The sequence below is a fragment of the Balearica regulorum genome, chromosome 1, assembly GCF_011004875.1.
Source record: "Balearica regulorum gibbericeps isolate bBalReg1 chromosome 1, bBalReg1.pri, whole genome shotgun sequence".
NCBI lineage: Eukaryota > Metazoa > Chordata > Aves > Gruiformes > Gruidae > Balearica > Balearica regulorum.
In genome coordinates this window covers 204,177,551-204,190,079 of record NC_046184.1, presented here as the reverse complement: position 1 = coordinate 204,190,079, position 12,529 = coordinate 204,177,551, and the positions used below count along the sequence as shown (strand labels likewise).

Here is a 12,529-nt window from a genome sequence, read left to right as displayed (position 1 = left end):
CCTTCTGGTAATAGCTGCAATCAACTGCCTTTTAAATAGATGTGTCCATTTTGGGGAATTTATAAAGTTTATGGATTTATGGTTTTCAATGATTATGTAAGACTCCTTGGAGCCTCCTTTTTTGGAAACGAATCAGACATCCTATTAAACTTTAGTATACAATCATCAGCCTTATTCTGGCACTATATAATCACATACTCCTTTGAAACAAAATTTACTTTTAAAACTGCAGAGTGATGGCTGATCGCTGGGTGTTTCAAGCACTCTGAGTAAAAGCATTTACACACCTTTCTGAGTGCGCACTGCCACATGTATGTCTGCTGGGTGCTTTCCTTATTCAGCCTCCATGTAGCCCCAATGGACCTGCTGGAATGAATCAGGGTTTGGAACAGCGCTATGATGAGAACATTGTTCTCAACTGGAGGTATTGCAGATCAGAGTGTCAGACTGGACATAAACCAATGATACAGGGTATGAAGTGTAAAAGCATTGCTCTATTTTTATCTAGTATAGGAAAATAGGCATCTGTAAAAACTGTACATCCAAGATGGAATGAACAACTTACAGTGATGTTCATTTTATGTCTTTTTATTTTGTAGGATCATAGCATCACAGGATATGCTGAGTCAGAAGGGACCCATAAGGATCATCGAGTCCAACTCCTGGCTCCACACAGGACCAGCCGAATCAGAGCATATGACTGAGAACGTTGTCCAGACACTTCTTGAACTCAGTCAAGCTCGGTGCTGTGACCACTTCCCTGGGGAGCCTGTTCCAGTGCCTGACCAGCCTCTCAGTGAAGAACCTTTTCCTGATATCCAACCTCAACCTAATTTTATTTTTACAGTCTCACCTGTATAACACATGGGTCTCTGTACTGGCCTGCCTGGTTGTTTCTGACTTGATGGAAAAGATATTTATTGTGCCTACTAGATGCTTCCACCTCCCCGGTCTAGCCCCTTGTCTGAGAGCACACAGTTGTGGAGTTCACTGGCTCAGAACTCTGCATTCCTGTAAACTATATATTTCTTCTTCCTCAACACAGCAAAAAGAGAATTTTGTCCTAAACTGGCTGGGTGGATATTTAAATTGAGCTGTGGGAAAATGCAATAGAGTGAGACTATTTAAATGACACTGTGAGAACTTCCTCGCTGATATGCCTGAAAGCTAAATTGGTGGAACTATTGTCCCTGTGGAGGTGAAAAGGTAATTTAGTTTTCATGGTCAGAAAAACATGACTGTGATGGTACCTTTTACAATGAGCACACCTCACACTGGCAAGAAACTGAAATGTTGCCGGTTTTAAATCATAAACTAGAATTAAATGAAAGCTCACCACTCCTTGAGATCCTTTCTATTCTGTAAATACCTTGTACAGAGCACTCTGGGCCCAACCCAGGAAAAAAATGCCAAAATGTGATCAAAAAAATACATCAAGGGAGCAGCACTGCTCATGTACTTGAAGTTATGCAGCTGCTGCATTAGTTCCAACTGCACTGAAGGATTATCTTCTGAGGATTATTTTCTCTTTAAGGTAAACAGCCAGCTAAATTTTAACTTAGTTATTATCCATGCAGTCATCTTTTACTGCATGTTTCTGTCCAAGCATCTGAAAAGCTACAGTACCACTCTGCATGCAAACAACGTCAATCTAATAAATTAATGGCATTCATTGAAAAAAACCCATCATAAATTTTAAGATAAAATCCACCTAAAATACAACTTTTTATTTTCCTTTTCATCTTCCAAGGGGGAAAAGAGAACTGAATTAAAAACAAACCCCCTGTTCAGGTCATCATGACACAAAGCAGTACAAACCAATAAATCCAGCAATGCTGACAGTCTAGCCTGGCAGCATGCACAGAGGCTTTTCAGCCATGGAAAGCTGGGAGGGCTTAGGATATTGGCTCCGTGGCTGTGAGCCGACTTATCGGAAGGAAAGAAAGGTCAGCGTGCCACAAACGGCTCATCAGGCAAGAAATGTGTTCTTGGAATTGCACGGGTGGAGCGCAGCCCCATCCTCTCCTGCTCTGGGGATAAACTAACCTTAAGTTTGTGCAGGTAGGAGTAGGGGAAGGAAGGATCCCTACAGTATTACTGTTCATGCTACCAATATGTCACTGATAACTGAGAAAAATATTTGATTTTAGATAGAACACAGGAAAGCAGCTGACCTTCCCAATAAAGATAATTGAGAGAGACATATTTCTGTACTTTAACAGAAAAAAAAAAAAAAGAACTAAGATACTAATGAAGCATTGACTGGTCAGAAAACACAAACTGAACTCTCAGCTTCTTTACTGTAGATACAACACAAGACAACATAACTGCAGTGCAGCTGAAGGAACAGCTGGAGTTCAGAAATACCTAAGCTTCAGTTTATTACGCACACATACAACTAGAGCATTCCAACACGCCATGAAATCGATTGAAAGTTTCTCAGAGTACATTTCCCTCTGTCATGGACTAGGTGTTCACAAACCCACACTCCCCTTTCCCTAAAGGCTGGTCAAAACTGTTGATCCAAGATCTTTGAAAACATGAATTAAGTGTTTGACCTTCTCTATTTCTTCGAGCAGAGCAGGTACAACTGTGAAGCAACTTGGTATGAGAGAGCAGGACAGCTTGCTGGGGCTGGAGGTCTCTGCCCTGCATTGTCACAGCTCTCCAAACACAGCTGGGTTGCAATGGCCAGGCTCTTCAACCTTCAAAATTGTCTTTAAAAACTATGAATGTGATGTCTCTAGGAAGCTGAGAACAACAGTAGAGTTCAAAGGAAACAGCTGACTTCATGGTTCTGTTTGTTTGCTTCACTGAAGTACCAGCAGAAGGCAATGCTAAAGGCCTTGGTCAAAAACACCTACACAGAGTAGGAGAGGCTTAGCTTCAAAATACCTAAACGGTGCAGCACAGGAGGCTTAGCTTCAGGCATAGCTGGCATTCCTTTCTGTAAGATGAAGACCTTTTAGTGAGAGCTCAAAAAGTTATGTCTGCTATCTGCCGAAGATGGCAAGCTTTCTAATTAGTACAACAGGTCTCATACCTTTAAGATGTAATCAGGCACATCGTAAATGTCACAAAACAAAAAAAGTCCATCTGCCAAAACCTCTTATTTCTAGTATTCAAAATGCAACATAAGAAGATGCAGCATTGTTATGCCCTGTTCAGTATACTGAGAAGCACTACAAGATGTTCTATTTGGACCTATTTGTAAAGCTCAGGTCAAAAAAAATACCTTAATGTTTAAACAAATGTTAATGCAGAGAAATACAGACAACTAAAAAGCCTTGTACTCTCTCAAAAACTCAAAGAAAAAAACCAAACGTTTGCTGATGGCTCTCTGGACATTGCCACAGTGTTGAAAAGTCACAGTACGTGAGATTTCTACAGAGAAGGAAGCAATCGTCTGGTTTGATCACTGTTCATGGTGTCTGTGTTATCCGGAGCAAATGATGGTATCAAAATGGAGACTAAAGGCAATTTTATAAACTGGGCTCAAAGTTGGAAGTTCTTAAATTACACCATTTTTTTCTACCTTCAGACAATCACATAATGAATACAGGACTTTCAAATTCATATAGCAGCCTCATTCAGCCAAACTTGTTCTGCCTTATGTAGCACATTTATCACGGCCATGAAGTTCTGGGAATTCTTCCTCTGAGTTAGAGATCTTTAAGAGATGCAATTTAAAAATGTTTTTAACCTTTGTTATCTATTCCCAAAAGACATCTGTTCTTCCTTTTTCATTATGCCTTTGAGACAAATATAGAGCATTTCAGACTAATCTGCCATATTTATGGGACACAGTGACATGGCAGCCACTTGGAACGAATTGTAGGGATTAAGTAAAAGGCAGATGTAGGCTGATCTGGGGCACTCCTAAGGCAAGCAGACTGCCTGCTCCATTTTGCAGTTTCAGAATTAGGGTGTCAAAGAGTAATTTTTAGTGTGGGAAGTTCCCATTACCAGTTTAATCTAAACAGTAACACAGACAGTCTGTTTATTCAATGGTAAATCATGTGGCAATGCTTAAATTCCCACAGAATGCATGAAAACATTGTTACACAAAAGTGGAATGGTTGAAATGGACTTTTTTACTAAGCTCCACAATTAGTGAATACAAATACAAAGAAAAATAAAGAAAACAAAACTTCAGTATGTAGAAATAAAGAATTTTGTGTTATTTATTAAAACATAATTGCTTTAAGGATCACAGTTAAAAGTCAGACTATAATGAATATGAAAGAAATTGCTTGTCTCTGGGCAGTTAGAAAGGACAAACGTAGTCAACTAACACAAAAGTCTGCTTATACCATTTTATCCAGGGCCACATCTTTGCACCAGCTCTAATGGGTTTTGTACTACTACTTGGGAATCTCAAAAACGATTTTACCCGCAGTAGTAATGCAGCTTCTTCTTGATTGGCTTTAGGAAATTGTAAATTGGAAGAATACCTTTAGATCTACCTTTAGTTGTTAGTTGTCCACATTTTTTTCAAGAATCAGGACGTAATTTTTATGAACAAGTAACATCATTTGTACTTTTAACGAGGGGCACCCTGATTTAATCAGGGATACTGAACTTATGTCCAGTGAGCCTTTGTTCACATGACAAGGATACAGTTACACACCATCAACAGTATGCTGTCGCACGATGGATGCAGCCAACACGTAACGGGGAAGAGCCAAAGCGTATGGCCAGCAAGTACCCGAGAAAGACTCACCATTTCCTACATTGTTAGAGAATTTGAGTATCATTTTTAAGTGACTGGCAAAATTTGTCATATTTTAATAGACTCATAAATTCTTCTTGGGCTTTATCCATTTCTCTGTTGTTCGAATATACCAACAATTTGCTGCCTTAAATGCATGAGTTGCTTCATATCTATATCAATGCAACAAACACCACATTATAATTTTTCAGTCAAATATTTCATTTCCATGGTAAAACATGACATTCTTCTTGAATGTATAAAGCTAATTTAGTCCAATTCCTCTTTTACAGTTACCCAATTATAAAGGCATGCCTTTAAAATACAAAATATGTAGCTCCACTAAATAGTACTGAAATGAGTCTGAAGTGTATCAAAATGTTTGTAGACATATTTTCCATTTCTTTTTTGCATTTAGTCGTGCTATAATTTGATGTTAATAGTTGTTCGAGTATTCAGCATTGGAATTCAAAACATTAAGGGTTGTAGTCAGTGAAAACATCTCTATTTAAAGCTTGTGTAATAAAGAATTCTAAAGTTGATGAATTTAAGATTATAGCTGAGTGATTTAGCTTTAGTAAGTGCTGAACTTTTAAGGAAAATAACACAAACCAAAGCTGAGTGGGTTTGCATACACATTACTTTTGGTGCAACATACACTGAAATGTTCCTAAGCTTTCTGATTTTTGAAGGAGAGCTGCACCGAATGGTGCAGTACGGTTCAGTACACTGAACTCAGAGTTTCAATGCAGTATGAGCACAGAGAAGAATATGAATGTATATTTTGTGGCTAGCACTTTAGCTACTCATGAAAGTATTGCCGTGACATCTACTTAATCCTGGACAGCTGACTTTGAAAGGATATTTCTGTGAGGCAGATTAGTTAATGAAAAGTGAAATATCCATGAGAAAATGTGGGCAATATGTATTTTAATCCCTCAAGACCTTGTATTACGCACATGCCCACGTGTACCCATGCACACAAAGTACTAAAGTAAAAAGTTTACACCATGTCATATCAGAAATTTGAGACCGTGTGATATGTAAGAAAAATGTATAAGATAACTGTTTTTAGAAATCTGAAAACTCTATTCATTGTCATTCTTAAGCATATCTAAAAAGCAACCTAGCCAAGTTTACAAAACATTTCTTATGACTGTTGTGATTTTTGCGGTAAAGGAATCAGGAACTCACAATATGTACATCAAGCTTAAATGGCTTGTGTATGTTACAAGTATAAAGCAGTAGGCAGGGTAAGTATGACAAATATACTGACTTCCTGACATTGCAAAATCTTGACCAAAATAAACAGAAAATGACCCAGAAATCATCTCTAGGATAAGAGAAAAGACATTTCACTTTTTGTGAAAGAGAAGAGGTTTCACCATTCCTGCCAGAATCTTGGGTAGCTGGGCAGCAATCACCTCTGACATCATCTCAGGGAATTCAACACTCAGTGCACGGGACTGGAGAAATGTGTTCAGACAGAAGAGATGGAGCTGTTTCACTAGCTGGATTTAATAAAATACAAACATAATAAATCAGGCTAACAGTAATGCGGTCAGATAAACACGCTGTCAATCACTTATCTCAGACATCCATCAGCTGACATCATTATATACCTTCCTCTGTCATTCCTTCAATCAACAATGCAGGTACTTGTCATTCCCTATTAAAATATCCTCCCAAGGCAAAAAGTCATAAATATAGCTAAATGGTATGTCATATAAAACTGGTGCCTCACTACTATTATAAAGTGTCATCGTCCTCACTTGTGGCATGCACCATGAACAATTACTAAACAAGTATTCAATCTTTCATTTTATCCTTACATTCAACACACGTCTCCATGCCTTGTTTACTACATGCTTTTCAAACACCTCTCCGAGGGACAGCATTTACTATTTTCTTGTGAGCTTTTCCATGGTTCTGATTATGACCATATCTGGGTATGCAGCAAACACTAAACTCCATAGGTCCTCGTCCCTTGAAAGCAACTGCTCAATATATGTGACTATTTCACCTCTTCTATCTTCTCTGGGATGTTCCAATTTTATAGAACCTTTTCTTTAAGACTTGTGACCTTTATGTTATCAAATATCATACTATTTCTGCTACTCTAGGCTTTATAACACACAGTCTCTCCAGTCTGAGTATCTTTTCCTTGTATCTCCCATCACTTTATCAGCTTGAGCTGAAATAGGGACTTGAACAAAGATGTTCTACGTACCAAACACTACCCTAACCATCACTTTGCTGGTTATTTTGCAACAACTCTCACTCACTCACTTCCACTAGGGCTTTAAGTGTTTGAAACTAAGACATTGACTCTACAGCCCAATACTCAAAAGAGTTTTCGTCTGTATGCTGTGACACTCGATGTGCAAATTATTACTACAGGTAAGGCAGGAAGACCTTTTATCCCAAGCAAGACTGATCCAAACAGGTTCCTTGAGCACAGGGCTACCATGAGTAGTATGCTGGCCAGGACTTGGTTTTGCAAGTAAAAGACAAATGACTGAACTCCAGGGAAGGGTTCAGCACTGACAGTCCCAAGTGACGAGTGCAGTCTGGCTACCAGTAAATACTTCAAGTTAAGCTCCATACCCTCCCTTCAGAATTTTCTGTTGTCTACCTTCACCTCAAAGGATGCTTTTCATACTTGTCTCATTCTCCTTTTGCTGGTATCTGAGACAATGTAATAGCTAAATAGTGAATGTGAATTCTGTGGATAGCGGAAGCTGATCAATATTGTTACCTCTCTTAATTCCCATTAATGGGATCCTCAAAGGGGTTTTTTTTTCCCCCATCAGAAAAGGGAATTAGTGACAAAGAAAAGTTTTAGATGAATAAATGAATTTATTCATGAACAATTAAAATAAAATGCAGATTTGCTGAGTGCAGAAGAATACAAACATGCAAAGACCCCATCCTTCCCTGAACTCTCTGCGAGCTCCTCACAACCAGCACTGAACTCAAAAGTGCTCTTCCTAAACTATCTTAGTGACACTTCCCCAGCGCTTGCTAAAACCGTCAGGTATGGATATCCCTGTACCTCTGCTTTTTGCCTCTCTTGCAGAGATACACAAGCCGTTACAAAACAATATTCACGTGGGCAAAGGTTTAGATGAAATGTCATTCCTCAGTTTTATTGGATGTGAAGCCAATCGGATACCTGCTGGATTCTCAGAGATATGGAAAGTATTCAGCTACATCTTTTAAGGCACTTATGAATGTCTATCATATCACCACTAGAGCTCTCCGTGATTACTCAAATCCCAAATATAGACAGATACTGAAAAAACGGCATAGAACATACACATAAAAGTGGTTGAATTAACATTGCAAAACCAATCTTGGTTGTCTTTCTCTAATTCTTAATAGCCTGACTTTGCAACTTGAATTGCCTATTTTTCGCATTATTTAAATATTTTCATGAACACGTATACACACACACGCCACACTTTACCAATAACTGTAACTGTACTGGTTATGTTACAGAAGTAATGAAACAAACTGGTAGCATTCAAATGCATGTTTCTCAAATACTTCAATCTTGGATACCATATAATAGATATACAACAAATATTGAAGCTGAATATATAGCTATCTATTTACACTTATACACACTAAAGGAAAAATGTAGGGGTTTTTCTTTCCTCGTTTAGAAATGCTGACTAGCCATTTTCCATAAAATTACATATAAGAAATCCTAGTTCCTTCTTACACAAAAAGCAAAACATATCAACAAGTAAACTTACATCGTGCATGGAATCCATCAGTTTTGTAAGTTGATAGAAACGTTGTGAGTTGGCCACAACACCTTTCTGGCGCAAGCCAATTGCCTTCACCAGTTCTCTAATGTAACTCGTTCTCATCTCATCAAATTGGCTTTGGCTTCTTAGACCTTCCAAAGGAACTAAAAAGAAAGTAACACTTGTGTTGCAATTTATTCTGAAGCCAATGACAGAAATTTAAAGTACAGGAACAATTGATACTGTTTCATTTCACGCTATGCAGTACAACTCATTACTAGACACCAGGTACTTCTTCCCATTCAACAGTTACTTCGGAAACAGTGATACAGTTAGCTAAAAGGATATACTAGGAACAATTAGTCAATTGTGCTAATTGCTGATGTCCAGAAATAGCCTTAAGCTTCAGCTACACCTGTCTGCTGAAAAGAAGATTGCCAAAAGAACCACTCCTGTCCTTCAGGAAAGGTGTTATGGACTGGCTCATGTTTACACTGCTGAAGGTCAGCCCTCTTCATAGCAGATTTATGTTAGAGAGATCTAGCTGGAGGGCTTCAAAATGGAGTAAAGAAATGAACTAGTAACTCTTTAAGTAGTGCAGAGAGCAAAGCACCCAGGGCTCAGGCCTCCTGTTTGACCTCTTTCACTTAACAGAACAGATGCGCTACCAGAGTCTTAAATGTGAACAGCTTTTAGAGAAATTAGCAAGGAGGAGCAAATGGTTGAACTCACTCTTCTCTTCATGGTCAGTCATGAGGACCACAACGAGGACACAGAGAGAACACTGAGAAATGAACCTGTTAGCGACTGCTAGTGACACGACCATATTCGATCACTGATAAGAAGAGTTGGTAGCATTGTAAGGAAACAGGCATAAGCTCTAGACTACTTTCCTTGATACGGCGCAGTGTAATACACAAGTCTTACAATTTATGTTGTCAAAGGCAAGTAAGAAATGAAAAACTTGAAGATGTATTCCCATCTGGCAATCAAATCTAAATCCTTCCTTCACTATAATAATCACACATTAAAACATGGTCTTATTTCAAACATAGTTTTTGAAAGAGCTGTTGAATTTCTTCCCCTTTCCTTTCTCTCTTGCCAATGACATTTCACACTGCAAGGTCACATTTAACATTTTGTATTCTGACAGCAAGCATGAGGGGAAGAATTCACCTCACCAAACTTCAGACATTTTACAGTATAAAAATCTCCATCTGGGCTAGTTACCACAGCTTGCTGTAGTTGCAGTGGGAAAAACCAGGCAGGTCTTGGGCACGAGGCATGTTCACTCTTTCAGAAGTAGCTTTGGGAAGAGATGAACTGTGCTGTAGAGATGCTTATTTTTCTCCACAGACTCTTAAAAGAATGTCATGGGGACTAACTCACATAGTTAAATAAATCACATGCTTATCAAGGTTATCTAGGTATCTAGTACATCTTCAATCCAGTATCAGACCATGACTAGTATCAGGCCACTACAGATTTAATCTGCATCTCTTTTTAAAGAGATGCTTGGTTCATAATGACATTGACTTATTCAACAATGCAACACCTAACTTCCAGATGATTTGTCACTTTCTGGAGTTAGAACATAAATATATCCGTGTGCTGACTCTCTGTACAATGCACTGTATTGTTAGATACCTCAGAATGGAATTTTTAAAACAGAAGCCATCTAAAAACGAGATGGCTGCACAGAGGTTGGACCTAAACCCATTCCCTGAAAGAGAATTAGGTAGCAAACCTTGCACTGAGAGAAGTACTGCTCTCTGGACATCATAAACCCTGTTCTGAAATCAGTTGCCTGAGTCGTGTCTGGTTCCTCAGAAGAACGTGAGGGAGAAGGAGACACTTCAGGCAAACAGATTGAAATTAAGTGTGCCTCACCTTCGGCCCAGAGACAGAAATAACAAAGCAGAAGTTCAAATCTCTACTCTACTGGAGTTAAGTAGAAGTCTCCTATTTCCTAGGAGACTGCTCCAGAGAGGAAATGATCCAGTTTGCCAAGGATGTCTCTTGCTCTGTGTCTCCTCAGACAAGTGAATGTCTGGGGGAAGGAGGGAGACACACACAGAGAAAATAGCAAGTTTACTTTAAAGACAAGTGTCTAAGTACTGAGATGGCTATGGAAGTCAAGGTCTGACTCCTAACTAGAACAGAATTCAAACAAAAATAGAAATAGAGACTAGAAATTGTGACTGCTTCCACAGAAAGTATGTTTGTAATACCCTATCTAATAATAGCCTAGCGTTTAGGGGTGCCATGTTAGATTTCTTCTGGCAGCTGATGGAGATGAAATGCTGGACAAGGTGGACCTTTGGTTTGACTCAGTATGGCCTCTCAAGTCCAGACAGACAAAGGAGGTATCTGAAAGTGTACCCGTCACATCTGTGTTGAGGCTCTGAATGGAGGAGTTCTGTTTTGTGGAGAATGCAATGCGCTTATGAGGAATACAGGCAGGAGCACCCACTGTGGGGTAAAGTTACGTCACGGAAAAAGAACAGCTTAATTTTCAAAGCCTGGATGGTTCTGGGTATGTCTAACAGCAGAATTACAGACACCTATGAAATCTTCTTTCATATAAAGTGACATTCTGATGGAATGTAGGGTTAGGTGGATGCTTTGACTTACGTTTCTAAAACAGCACTTAAGTCCTTACATGTCCCTTGTGAATTAAGTTAAAAGATCTCCTCCAGCTATGCATGACCTGTTTCCCAGAATTCTGCAAAAGCACAGTCACATTCCCATCTAATCACAAAAGGTTCCACTATGCTATTTATTTGAGTGAAGAATTACAACGTCTTACATGCACAAATGCAATTTAGACACAGGTAGCTCAAATCCTCCTTCCCCCTGAACATATTTAAAGAATGCGGATGCTTTTATTCCGTGGCAAGAACCCAGCCAAAATCTTATGCAACAAGACTTTGTAATTCCTCTAAATCAAAAGTCTGGAAAGTGTTAGAGCTAGAACTGAACTTGCTATATGCTTATTTCTCTCTTTTTTGGCATAGTTCTACTTTCTTAAATCATAGTCTTTCTGAACTAGTCATAGTATTAATTCCAAAGTGTACGTGACCTCTGCAAGATTGAGCCCTATTCAGAACTCTTGGGGCACTACTACAACACAGCATACTACATACAGTAAATAAGGACCTGTAAAATTGAAACAATTGCAGAAAATAAAAATGTTGGTCCACTTTTTGCAAAGACTAATTCTGTTTTCAAGACAACTTTAAAACTGTCACAAGTACAATATAAAGAAAACATGTAAGTCACAGCAAACTCAATGGAAAAACTGTAAAATCAAGAATAATGTTAAAACTTAGGCTGGGGTTTCCATTCAGAATTAGAAATTTATTGAGACTGATGTTTAGTTATGTTTAATACAAATTACTATTTCTTTGAAATTTTATAAAAAGCAAAAACCAGTTCATCTATGTAATAAATCAAACAGAAGAAAGAATGAGAGACTAAAAGTTCAGATTGGATTTACTGTTAGTATATGAAAGTTTGAAATGGCCATACTTTCACATTTGAAGAGGATTAAGATGAATACCATGACTAAAATAAAAGTAGTCTTAAAAAACACTTTATAGCAACAATGAGGTTGTATGTTTTTTTGTAAATAGTTTTGTGGAATTATATTTATACAGTACCAAACGTTTACTAAATGTCTCAGCAACAACGGTTAGGTGTGTTCCTTTTCCCAAAGATCTGACAAATTGTTTTTTCCTATAAGACAATAAGTGCAGGAGAGAACAAAAAGCAAAACTCATCAGCACAGGTAGAAATACTTTTTTTAAAAAAAAAAAAAAAAACAAAACTTGTTTCTTGCATATACATAAACATTTCATCTTAAAAATGAGTTTCTGAGGGCAATGCAGTTGCTAAAAAATGGTAGCTTGATGAATAGTGTTAAATTGATGCACTCGCAAATGAGAGGGATTGGACCACTGAAATGTTTTTTTGAATTTGAACTTTGTGGGACAGAAATGGAAAGCTGGAGTATCACAAATGTATCTAAATTTCACTGAAATTTAAAACTTCCCTCTAAGGT

At 38.2% G+C, this 12,529-nt stretch overlaps 1 protein-coding gene across 1 annotated transcript in view; it reads right to left on the bottom strand.

Moving 5' to 3' along the window:
• Positions 1-4,479: 4,479 nt before the first annotated feature.
• The window catches only part of PGR (progesterone receptor), a 39,828-nt gene continuing 31,778 nt past the window's right edge, over positions 4,480-12,529 (bottom strand). The window contains exons 7-8 of the mRNA XM_075742327.1: positions 8,473-8,630; positions 4,480-6,222 (exon numbers count right to left, since the gene is read on the bottom strand). Of these exons, the coding sequence (XP_075598442.1) occupies positions 6,067-6,222; positions 8,473-8,630 (314 nt within the window). The 3' untranslated portion in view covers positions 4,480-6,066. The remainder of the gene's footprint in view (positions 6,223-8,472; positions 8,631-12,529) is intronic.